This window comes from Tupaia chinensis, unplaced genomic scaffold (assembly GCF_000334495.1).
Source record: "Tupaia chinensis unplaced genomic scaffold, TupChi_1.0 Scaffold000119_2, whole genome shotgun sequence".
Lineage (NCBI taxonomy): Eukaryota > Metazoa > Chordata > Mammalia > Scandentia > Tupaiidae > Tupaia > Tupaia belangeri.
Genome location: NW_006159586.1, coordinates 890,039 through 903,267, shown reverse-complemented (window position 1 = coordinate 903,267; position 13,229 = coordinate 890,039). Strand labels below are relative to the sequence as shown.

Sequence of the window (13,229 nt, the reverse complement as noted above, 5' to 3'; positions counted from 1 at the left end):
TGTGGCTTTGAAAGAGAAAGGCCGGGACACTCAAGATGTGAGATGTGAAAAGAATCAGAAGATAAAGTAGGGGCCAGAACTCAAGATTCTCAAACTAGAAGCAGGTGGTGACGTTGTGCTGTCGCACTATTAGCTCTAGACTCAAAATTCTCAGTAATATTTCTGAGTGGAACCTACTTTGGTAGGGGTTTGCCGCAGATGAAGCTGGTTGGGTCGAAATTAGGAAGAGCTGATGGGATTCAGAATACTGCCAAGCACAGGAAACAGGCCAGCTGTGGTGGCACAGTAACACCAAGCTTTGTGATGCTGAGGTCACATGGGAAACCCTGCAGGTTGTGTCCCAAGGTCTCCTGGCGCACACCAGACATGCATGTGCCCATGATCCTGGCTGACTGAGGCTAGGGTGGACTGTGGTGTGAAGACCCCACTGAGTTACTCCTTCTCCCTCTCTTCTATGGCAGAAAAAAACTTAAAAAAAAAAAAATAAATAAATAAATAAATAAAAGAATGAGAAATAGACTGCATTTCCTTCACTGTTCCCATTCTTACCTACCTTGGACTGTCACCTGGTCACACATCTGTCAAACTTAGCTTCTAATTGCCATTTCCGCTTAGGGCCTCAAAAATCAAACAAACAAATAAACAAGAGTGTGTGGCCAACACAAATTTTCTAGCTACATCTTATTCGTCAAAATGAAGATACCAGTTGACAAATGAACACTCTAGGAAGTTGTTCATCAAAATTTTATACAGTCTAACTGTGACAAAAATCTCTGGCATGACCGAACAGCACATATGCATGTCACTGAAATCTTTAATATTGTTCTGACATCTATCATGAAAAGTTAATAAAAATGTCTCAAATTTCCAAAACAATACCAAATGAATCCAGTCTTCAAGAATGATTTCCTGTTTTCGTTTCAGTCAGGTTCTTCTCCCACCTATATTAATAAACTAGGAGGCCTCTGCAGGCCCGGGTAATATGATTTCAGACAGATTCAAACTCTCTTTGCCAGGCTGAGTATCTCTGGGTCAGGTTCTTTGCTGAAGGCTTGGTATGAGCTAGCACGTCCAAAAAGTCAGCAGTGGTCACCGTATCCAGCTGGATCCCAGGTAAATTGCTGCTCTCTAGATAAAAACACAATGGTAACAGCACGAAGCACCATTGACCTTGTGGTGATCAATGCTCTTGAAATGCTAATAGACCTTCCTTCAAAACAATGCATAATGCAGCATTCTTAATGGTTAATGCAGCAAAAAGCAAGACTAAAGAGGGCTGGGGAAAAAATTCTTTAATGTGCAACTGAGTTAGTCTCTGAAGGCCAGACTCCCTCCCGGAAAAAAAAAAAGTGACTTAAACATATTGTTATCAAAGTATTATTTAATATTTATATAGTGCCTCAGATTAAACATATTGTTATCAAAGTATTATTTAATAGTGCCTCAAAGGGATTCAGCCCAACATGAGCATGTGCCAGAGACATAAAAGCCTGAGCCCTAAGGAGTTTATCATCTGTGGGCAAAGTAAATCCAAAACAGAATACCAAAGGAGAGATGAGTTGAGCCCGTAAGGAATGACTTGACCAAAGATGTGTTGTGAGCATAAAAGGCCACCAAAAACAGGCTCGAGGCTCCATCTGCTGGTGAGAGCTGGACTTTTAAACGCAAATTTTTCTCTGAGTCCACCTTCTCTATGACCCCATTCATACCTGACTGGTGGTTTTCAAGTGCATTGAAGATCTTCCTCACAGGCCGCATGGCTGCTTCCCTGCAGACTAGTTTAATGTCTGAGCCCGAGTAGCCCTCAGTCTCCTGCAAGAGCCGCAAGCCCAGCCATTGATCAGCAGACAACTGCTGAGGGCTATTGTATTCTTATAGGCAGAACCCCTGTTTAGATTCTGTGTCTATAATCCATGAACACTATTCTCAGATTCCCAGATAAAGAACACTTGAGGAAGAGATACTAACGTGGTGGATGACCTAGGTAACTTAGCAATAAACAACTTCCTAATACCACCCAAATATGTTGTAAGATGCTGGTAAAGGACTAGACCACCCATGTTAACCTAATAGGGCCTTGGACCTAAATCCAAGGATGATCAAACTTTTGTTCTTATAAGATCTTTAGGAACCTCAGAAAATACCATGTTCAAGGTTCACCCAAAACACTCTGGGAATGGATACCAGTGATAATGGGGGAAAGAGACATGTAGCTAGAGAGTTTCTGTGAAAGGCTTTCATTTAATCATCTCAATACTCATTTGTGATTCATAGGCTACCCATTTTACAAATGGAGATGCTGAGGCTCAGAGAGTGACTTCCTTAAGGTTATAGCTAATAAGTAGCATGGTCAGGATCTGACCATGGGCATCCAGAACCTAAACCCTGAGCTATTTCCACGGTATCACATTGTGCTTCTCCACTTTAGTATTTCCAAGTGACAAGAAGCCCATTGCATTGCTGGGGCAATAGGTCTTTCCTACGTGTCTTACAGAGGTGGACCTTAACAAGACCCCATTTAGAGGATCATCATGCAGTGACCCTCAGCCTGCACACGCCTCCTTCCAGGGCAGCCTACCTGGCTCAGCACATTGTACTCCAGCTCAGTGCGCAGCTCCAGGGCCTGGCTCTTGCTCACAGGGGGCAGCCAGTGGTGGATCATGGCCTGCCTGGCTTCACGGCTGGGAAGATCAACCAGAATCCGCTTCTCCAGGCGGCGTAACATGGCACAGTCCAGCTCCCTGAAATCAGGTCAGAAACAGAGAAACTGAGTGGGACAGGAAATACTTCTCATGCAACACCCATATTTTAAGAACAATTAAGTATTGCAGGAAGCAATATTTTGTTTTGACTGTTACTCCACATCTGTGCCTGAGTGGATAGGAAAATCTCTTCATATTATCTGGAGAAAGAATTAGGAGGAAGAAAGGGAGGGAAGAGAAAGGAAGCAAAGAAGAGAAAAAAGATAGGAGGAAATACACCCCCAAAACTCATGTAAGGAGGTAATTTTAGGTGACTTAATTTGGGGAGAAAGAACCCAGTTAACAACAACCAATCAGGGACCAGTAGTTAGTGTAATGGCTATGTCGCTGGACTCCCATGTAGTCGACCACGGTTTGAGTCCCAGACCCGGTGACTTAAACTCACACCGGGCGTGTGTGCGTGTGTGCCCAAGATCCCGAGAGGAGACTGGAAGAGAAGGGATTGTGGCGTGGCCATCCCCCCTGGGGGGTGATTTCTCGCTTTCTGTCTCTCTGTCTCTCTCTGTCTGTCTGGTGAGCGCATGCACCCTATAGCAAAAATCTCTCAAAAAAAAAAAACAAACAACCAATCATATGCTTATTTTCATTGTAGTTGTAAAATGAATTATTCAATCCAATCTTACGGGTGAGTAAATTATTCCTGACAATTACTTGGTCACTCTTAGAAATACATTAACTCTTCCAAAAAGCTCATAAACGTTGGAACGAATGGCTATCTCACCCCACTGCACTGAGAACTCATCTTTCTGTCTGTCCAATGCAAATGCTCTTCCCCAAACCATCAGGCCAGGCTTATGCAATTTTGCATCTGTGAGCTGTTTTCCTAAACTTCTTAATATAAAATTTTCAAACAAATAGAAAAATAAAATAATTGAACATCTATATATCTATCATCTTAATTCAGTACCAGTTAATGCTTCTACCCCTTGTCCTCTAAGATGAAATTTAGAGCTAAAAGCTTAATTAGATTCAGGGTACACATTTTTGTCAAGTATATTTTATATAATACTGTGTTTTCATATTCTGTCACATCAGGATCCATGTCTGTCTCACTGTCATCAATATCTGATGTTCAATTATCTGATTGAACAAGAAACTCCATTATAAATGGAATGCCTTCTCTTGGTGATGTCAGTCTTCTATGTACACTATTTTAGCACCTATGAATACCCAGTTCCCTGCCCCCTTTTAATTAATGGTTTTGGCATCTGTTAATGATATTCATCTGAATCAGTTATTTCACTAGTGGTTGCAAGTGGTGATTTTTTCATTCCAAATATATTATCTGGAATTACTATGAAATTAAATATTATCATTATGTAAAGTAAATCTTTCTCTCATTAACTGGCCTAATTGGCTAGTCTGAATTACCATTTCTATTATCAACAGTGCATTTTGAGTGTGAGTCTATGAACTCTTTATATGTTAAAATCTAAAGCTCCTAGACCACAGGAAAACATCTGTTTGATTTTCTAGAATAGAAATTAGGAGGACTGCCTATGGCTTAGCAGTTATGCCTTGTGCATGGGGAGCTAGATCCCACATGGCTGACTGTGGTTTGAATCCCAGACCCCATCGCTTGAAAAACATGCTCAGCTTGTGTGTTTGTCATACCCCAAATCCTGAAGGAATGGAGAAATGGAGGAAAAAGGATTGCAGTGTGACCACACTCCATGGGGAGAGTGTTTCTCCCTTTCCCTCTCTGTCTCTCTCTCTCTCTGTCTGAAATTCACACGTGGACTCTGGCAAAAAAAAAAAAAAGTAAATAAAACAAAAAGAGAGAAATAGAGGAAATCGGGGAATTCCTGTGTGTTGGTCTGGCTTACACAGTATTAAAAAGGAATACTTACAACATCATCACCAACAGTGCTCATTCATAAATACATGGGATGCTCAACGTGTCCTCCCATTTTACTTACTCTCATCTCTAAATCTATGTTACAATATTTTCTTTTAAATTGAAAAAAAATGAAAACATACTCCCAGGGAACAGGGTGAGCAGCTTTCTTTAAAGGTTGTGTCTTTTCTCCTATTATCCCTCCAACCCTCAGCTGAGAATCCACAGTCCGGGGTGACTTACTAGCAACAACAACAACTACCTATGTCTTTTTTGTATTTGCTGTATTCTTTATCAGTCTCACTCTGTTGGAATTCATCTCACATCAGAGACTTAGCCACCTCTTGCATGGTACAACCATTCCCCCTCTTAAGACCAACATTTATATTCAAGGCACAGGGTCAAGGACAAGAAAAAAACTGTGCTTCACAGCAGAACCTTACAGAGCACTCCAATCCATGAGGTGTTTGTCTTCGCTTCAAATGGTTTCCTCCACCCTATACTCAGTAATAATAAGGCAGTCATCAGGCATCAGTATTTGTACTCAAATACCATGCTAGTTGTTTGATATTTTTAATTCATTCCTGCATATAACCAGCCCTTGCATATAACCTACATAGATATACTGTCCTTCATACCCAAGGATGTTCCAACAGAAGGTTGTCTATTAAGATTAAAAGAAAAATACTTCATCATTGGTGAACTTTAAAGTAACTAAGACTGCACTTAAAGTTGGGGGTGGGGGTGGGGGGTGGGGTGTTGGTGAATACAGTCACTTCTGCTTCTTCCTGAAACCCTACTAAAACAATACTGAGGGTTTTAGCTTTTGTTTTGTTAATGGCATAAACCTAGAAAAGCAAAGAGAATAGGAGAACTGATGGCAATAATAGTTTAAAAGCTGGAAAGCCTAATGATGAATAAAAACTAACCTAGCAGACCCAAGAAGCTGCTTTCTAAATCAGTAGTAAAGAAAAACCACAACAAACTGATTTAAATTGCAGAATTCCTGAGACTAGGACTTGACACATTCTCATACCTTTAGAGGTGAGTGTAAAGGTAGATTGAAGACAAGAAGATTTGGACTGACCCCTGGCACAGCAGTTTAGCACTGTGCAGAAGGAGCTGGGTCCTATATGATCAACCAGGGGTTGAGTCCCAAACCTGGCAGCTTGAAAAACACACCAGACATATGCACTTGTGCCTACGATCCTGATGGGATGGAAATTGGAGAAAAGGAATGTCATATGACTAGCACTAGCCCCTTGGTGGGGTGGGGGGAATGAGTGTGCTGTCTCTCCCTCTCTTATGCACATGCACCGTCTGACATTAAAGAAAGAAAGAAAAAGAGAATAGGGGGATTAATTGAAAGTTTGTATAAGAAATGGATTATAGAGACCAGCGGTTGGCGTAATGGCTATGTCACTGGACTCCTGTGCAGTCAACCACAGTTCGAGTCCCAGACCCGGTGGCTTAATCTCACGCTGGGTGCATGTGCATATGTGCCCAAGATCCTGAGAGGAGACTGGAGGAGAAGGGATTGTGGCGTGGCCATCCCCCCCCCACCGGGGGGTGACTTCTTGTTTTCTCTCTCTCTCTTTCTCTCTCTGTCTTTCCTGCGAGTGCACATGCCCTATAGTAAAAGTCTCTCAAAAAAGAAAGAAATGGATTATAGATTTCTTCCCCACCTCCAATGGCAAGGGAACTACTTCCCCATACCCTGAGGTTAAAAAGGAGACTCTCTGGGCTTTGAACACCAGGCACAGTTGAGAACAGTGTACTGTATTGAAGCAATGAGATATCAACTCTCTCTCCCTAGAATATTGGTAGCCAAGCATTCACCCTTCAATAGGAAAGAGTCCTCACTTGCTAATCTGATCTGCCAAAGACAAAGACTTAAGGACATTAATATTGGAGGTTCCCCAACATAATAGCTTGGTCAAATTCTCAAATATCATGGAGCCTACAGTTGACAAGTCCTTCCCACAGACACAGAGCTTCCCATGTTTCTGTTTGTGTGTTTGTTTTATTTGTTTGTTTTATTATTTGTACATTAAATCGCTATACATCATTTAGATTGTGAAGAGACTTTACCCAGCATGATTTACACTTCAGTCCAGCACAGTTGAGACTATTAAACACATACCCATCAACAGATAATAAACCTTATCTATAAGTGTCCCAACAAGTGTCTTACCTCTCCATTTTCCCCACAAATTTCCTTTCCTATACTCTTCCCCTCCCACACTCTCTTTCCACTTTGTCTCTAGTGTCCATTACAATTTTTAATACTTTTATGTTCTCCAGTCTATCAGTCTCTGTCATAGAGTGTGGACAGTCTGTATGTTAAGTGGAGACATACATTGTTTCTCTTTCATAGCCTGATTTGTTTCACTCAGCAACATATATTCTATTTTCGTCCACTTTCTATCAAATTGCAGGACTTTGTTGTTTTTTTATGGCTGAATAGTATTCCATGGAGTATATATGCTACAATTTTTCAATCCATTTATCAGTTTGTGGATATTTGGGTTGATTCTAAGTCTTAGCAATTGTGAATTCTGCTGCAATTATGATAGTTGTGCAAGCACTTTCCTGACCGAGTGCTCTCCTGTCCTTTGGGTCCAGGAGTGGAATTGCTGGATCATATGGTAGTTCTATTTGAAGGTCTTTGAGGAACCTCCATATTGTGTAATCTTTCTCCATAGTGGCTGGACCAATTTACATTCCCACCAACAGTGTAGGAGTATTCCCCTTTCACCACATCTCCTCCAGCACTTATCACTATTTGTTTTTTAATCTTCACCAGTCTGACTGGGGTTAGGTGGTATCTCATTGTGGTTTTGATGAAGGACGTTGAGCATTTTTTCATATGCTTTTTGGCTGTTCATATGTCTTCCTTAGAGAGTTGTTTATTCAGCTCATTTTCCCATCTTTTAATTGAGTTAATCATTTTCTTCTGTGTATTCTGGTTACCAGTCCCTTATCTGAGGCAGTTAGTAAAAATTCTCTCCCATTCCAAGGGGTGTCGATTCACACTAATTACTGAGTCCTTTGCTGTGCAGAAATTCCTTAACCTGTCTATTTTGGGGATTATCACCTGTGCTTTGCGAGTATTGCTTAAGAAGTCTTTGCCTACCCCAGTGTCTCCCAGAGTTTCCCCAGTGTTTTCCATCAATAGTTTTACAGTTCATGGTCTTAGGTTTAGATATTTGATCCACTTTGAGTTGACTTTTGTTAATGGTGATAGATAAGGGTTCAGATTCATCTTTCTGCAGGTGGATACCCAGTTTTTCCAACATCATTTGCTAAAGAAATTTCTGTTTTCCCACTGGATTAACTGGTACCCTCAATGAGTTGGTGTTTTGTTTTATTTTTTTTAGTATACCTCTTGTAATCATTAGCAGGCAGCCAAGAAGACCTATGTTAACAGAAGACTGCTAATATAAGAAAGAATCCAAAACAAGTAAACAGAATCTTGAAGGAAACAAGACCCTATAGGGAGAGTAAACTCCAAAATATTAGTATTCTCAGAGAAATATAAGAAAATATTGCCATTAAACAAGAACATGATGCTATTTAAAAAGAATACCAAGAAAAAATGAAACATAATAACTTGGGAATATAAATATGATAAAAGAAATTTAAAATACAATGGAAAGTTTAGACTATAAAGATGAGGAAATCTCCCAGAAAATAGGACAAGAGAGATACACACAGAGAGATAAACAAATACAAAATGAAAAAGAAAAAAAAATTTTTTAAATGAGAACATTAGTCCCAGAGGGCCAACATACAAATAATAGGATTTCTAGGAAAAAGAGAATAGAGAAAGCAGAGGGGAAGATATCATGAAATAATTCAAGGAAACATTCCAGAAATCTAGGAAATAATTTTTTGTATTTAAAATATTTTTAAAAGATAATGCTTAAATAGCACTTACTAGGTGGTGGACACTGCTTTAAGCATTTTATAGATATTAATTAACTTAATTCTCACTACAACCCTGTGATATAAGTATGAACATTTTAATTCAAACAGTGAGACTCTGGAGCCTATGCTTCAGGCACTGTGCTGATGCCAGCACAGTTAATGGCAAGTGAACTCCCAAGTCACATTGCGGAGAAATTTCAGAACTCTGATAAAGAATAAAGGACCATAAAAGCTTTCAGGGAAAAAAACAAGGTTACATACAATGCATTAAGAATCAGACTTCTCAACAGCAAACTTATTTTACTGTAAGACAGTAAAATAAAAGAGAGTAATGTCTTCATTCTTCACAGGAAAAATAACTTCTAATGAAATTATTTTATAAAAATCTGTATCTTAATCAAACCATTTATTTAACTGGAGAAGAGAATAAAGATATTTTCAACATGCAAATCCTTAAACAAATTTGCCTCCATACTTTTCATCAGAAAAATATAGGAGGACTCTTCAACGGGAGAAGAATAAACCAAGTCAAAGAGGGGATCCAACACGGACAAAGAAGGAATCTCCAGGATAGTGAGGTGAGATCCTAGAGTCTTCTCTACACACTCGCTGCAGAGGATAGTCATTTTTCAGTGTGGGGCTGGTAAGAAGGCTCTGGAAGATGTGTCTACAGAATGATGGAACTGATAGAACACCTGATGTGTCTGAATGTATGAAGAGTCACTCTAGATAGTAAGCAGAGTTATGACTGAGTTACTGGGAGAAGGTAAAGTGAGGGGGGAGAAGATAAGGAGAAAGAGGAGAGGGATCTTTTAATAGGGAAGTGAATCCACTGTACTCACACTTTAAGAATTTAGTTCAGGAATATTTGCCATATACCAAGTGTATTGTCACTGCTAAGCCTCCCATATACAGTAGTAGACAAACTCCCTACTTACAAGTAACTAAAGGCAATAATAGGGAAGTTTTGATCTCGGACAACAGGAATGTGGATCCCGCAAACTTTGAAGACAAAATAAGACGTGTTATCAGACTTAAAAACAGGAAGGCAGAGAAAATAAGTCCATAGAAATAAATGACAGAACTAGGGGTGAAGAGCAGGTGCCGTATTTTCTTTCAAGGCCTTTTCTTGGATCAGCTGCTCCTCTCTAAGAAGGCAGGGGACTGAAGAACCTTCCTCCTTCATAGAGGCATCCTCTTATTGTCTCATTCATCCAGAATGACTTCTTATTTAAAAGAAGACCAGAATTTCCAGAATGCCCTAGGAATATGGAGCCATGGAGAGCAAGGTGGGAAAACAATTCCTCACTATAGCTGTCTGTATTGATCAGCTAATGCCCTAAAGCAAGAGATTTACCTCAAAACTGCTTGTGGGCACAAAATAAGTGCAATTCTCTGACAGCCAGGACTGATGAATGTACTTTTAATGACATCAATAATAATAGAATCATACAAGGGAGGAAACAAAGGACAAATGGAATGTACCCAGGAATCATTCTTTATGTCAATATAGTTATATTAAAAAATTTAACCTATGGCAACCAGAAAAGACTCCCCTTATATCCTGCACTTTGGTTTTTAAACCTAGTTATTCTGATTTGTGTCTCTTTTCTTCCAGTATTTGATACTTTTATTATCTTCAAGGTCAAGGCAACAAGTCAGAGTGAAAATATGTAAAAACACAGCAAAGGCTTACAGACCTCAGAGCCTGGCACGCTGGACCTGTGCCCACTGTTGCATGAAAACTGTAGCACTCACTGGCCACCTAGACAGTTTACGTATCATTCTGTAGACACATCTTCCAGAGCCTTCTTACCAGCCCCACACTGAAAAATGACTATCCTCTGCGGCGAGCGTGTAGAGAAGACCCTAGGATACAGGCCTGGCTCCTGATCACTGCAGCACATGCACCCAACCTTCAGGTACTTCTCTAAGCCCTTGGACCATCTTCCCTGTTAAACGATGGGGTTCCTAGGACAGAGATAACTCCAAATTTTACAACATGTAGATAGAAAATTCTAGTTCTAGTTTGCTCCTTCAATAATGAAAATGTACTAAGTTTAAGGTATCTCACCATGGTAAGAGGAAGCAACCTTTAGTTTTGTGAGCAAAGTCTTTGTAATATGTCCATAACCATCACGAATTAAGAGGCCATGAAAATCCTTGAAGAATGGATTGAGGAACTGTAATATGCTTTGGTAGACGATAAGGAGCCAATGAATAAAGCATTGAAGGTTATCTTTTCCTCCACAATGAGCCCTGCATCAACTAATTCCTGCCAACCATTCTCACACTTGGGCCAAAATGGTCTGCTTGTTTTTCCTTGAATCCACGACTTGCCATTTAAGTTCTGAGTTTCTTCTCTGGCCGTTTTTTTTCTGTGGAACTTCCACTTTGCCTATGAAAAGTCAAGTCATTTTGGGACCAGCAAGTAGCATAATGGCTATGTCGTTGAACTCCCATGTAGTCGACTATGGTTTGAGTCCCAGACCCAGTGGCTTAAACTCATGCCGGGCACATGTGCGTGCGTGCCCAAGATCCCAAGAGGAGAATGGAGGAGAAGGGATTGCAGCATGACCATCCCCCCAGGGGGTGATTTCTTGCTTTCTATCTCTCTGTCTCTCTCTGTCTTTCTGGCGAGTGCACGCACCCTATAGCAAAAAAAAAAAAAAAAGAAAGAAAGAAAGAAAGAAAGAAAGAAAGAAAGAAAGAAAGAAAGAAAGAAATATTACCTAGATGGCTACTGGCTTTGTGTAATATGGTCTGCTGCTTCCTTAAAATCCAGGAGTTATTTATGAAGGTAAGCCTGCTTTGTTAAAAAAATAGCATTTTATAATTATTATTAATTCTAATTAATAGAGGGAAATGGCACCAACTTGGGCAATTGGAATAAAACACTATAATTTTTTTGGAGAGGTTTTTGCTAGAGGGTGCGTGTGCTCACCAAAAAGACAGAGACAGACAAAGAGACAGAAAGCAAGAAATCACCTCTTGGGCGGGGGGTGGGGGGGGGGAAATGGCCATGTTGCAATCCCTCCTCCCTCACTCTCTTCTCAGGATATTGTGCACACACATGCGCCGGCATGAGTTTAAGTCGCCGGGTCTGGGACTCAAACTGTGGTTGACTACATGGGAATCCAGCGACATAGTCATTATGCCAACTGCTGGTCCCAAAACATTGTGTTTTAATCTTCTGTAAAAATAATGAAAACTGGTGATTCATCCATCTCACTTGGCCAGGGAGAGTTTTTTTGTTTTTGTTTTTGTTTTTGTTTTTGTTTTTGGAGAGATTTTCACTGTAGGGTGCGTGCGCTCACCAGACAGACAGAGAGAGACATAGAGACAGAAAGCGAGAAATCACCCCCCAGGGGGGATGGTCACGCCGCAATCCCTTCTCCTCCATTCTCCTCTCGGGATCTTGGGCACACACGCGCACGCGCTCGGCGTTCTTTTTAAGCCACCGGGTCCAGGACACGAACCGCGGTCGACTACATGGGAGTCCAGCGACATAGCCATTACGCTAACTGCTGGTTCCCGCCAGGGAGAGTTTTTGAAGATGAGTTGAAAGATGTATTCTCCTAAGGCATCTCTTCTCCTTCTGAACAGTCAGCTTGTAAGCTTGGGACAAGGAAAGAGTCTGGACCAATCAGCTCAGTTTATGTCCTACTAATGTTTGAGTTAAGAGCATCATTTCTTTACAATGAAGAATGAAAATGACTTCTAATTACTATAATATCAACAAAGAAGATCTACTCCACAATTACTCTAGTCAGAAAATATATCACCAGACAGAGCAGACCTTCTTCAAGAGACAGCTCCATGGCTCCTGCAATCTAGCCATTTTGGGGGAAACGGAGAAATGAAGAGGTCCCACTGATAATTCGGCCTCCAGCATACAAAACTCGCGTGATTGAACTTCTAAGTTTGGGAAGAAACTGACCATCCACCAGATGACTAGAAACCGCTGCAGGACCACAAGAAATATGGGGAAGTAGGAAAATACCTCCCCTCCAAGGGAAAAGAATAACTCCTCTTCATCCACACACAGTTCAATGAAAATCATGGAACTGTCTGGTAAAGAATTCAGAACATTCATAATGGCAAAGCTTACAGAGATGGAAGAGAAGAGAGGCAAGGAACTGCTGAAGAGGAAGAAGAAAGGATTCCAGGAGATGAGGAAATTCATGCAAGATCTAAAAGAGGAATTTCACACTTTACAAAAGAATCAGATGGAACTGTTAGAGATGAAGGCTATAATACAAGAAGTCAAAATTTCCCTTGAAAGTATTATAAGCAGACTAGATCATACAGAAAATAGAATCTCAGATGTAGAAGAGAAAATTGCTGGCCTAGAAAAATCCACCATGAAGACTGAGAAAATGGCCCAAAAATTTGAGAATAATATAGGAGAAATACTAGATACAATTAAACATCCAAACATCCGGATAATAGGCATCCCAGAAGACGAAGAGACTCATAAGGGCATTGATAATCTATTCCAGGAAATCCTGCAAGTAAACTTTCCAAACCTCGAGAGTCAGAGATTCAGTCCCAAGAAATACAGAGGACCCCAAATAGAATCAACCCAAGAAGATCTTCTCCAAGACACAATAAAACCACAGACAGAGATAAGATACTAAGACTGGCAAGAGAAAAATGACAAGTTACCTACAAAGAGTATCCCATCAGACTAACGGCAG

At 40.5% G+C, this 13,229-nt stretch overlaps 1 protein-coding gene across 6 annotated transcripts in view; it reads right to left on the bottom strand.

Annotated features, from left to right (window-relative positions):
* Window positions 1-695: 695 nt before the first annotated feature.
* The window catches only part of KATNAL2 (katanin catalytic subunit A1 like 2), a 142,373-nt gene continuing 129,839 nt past the window's right edge, over window positions 696-13,229 (bottom strand). For 5 of the 6 annotated variants that reach the window (XM_006144428.3, XM_006144431.3, XM_006144426.3 and 2 more), the window contains 3 exons: window positions 2,579-2,741; window positions 1,710-1,812; window positions 696-1,128 (listed from right to left, as the gene is read on the bottom strand). In XM_006144428.3, coding sequence (XP_006144490.1) covers window positions 989-1,128; window positions 1,710-1,812; window positions 2,579-2,741 — 406 coding nt within the window. In that variant the 3' untranslated portion in view covers window positions 696-988. The remainder of the gene's footprint in view (window positions 1,129-1,709; window positions 1,813-2,578; window positions 2,742-13,229) is intronic. The other variant, XM_006144433.3, reaches the window with a different exon arrangement.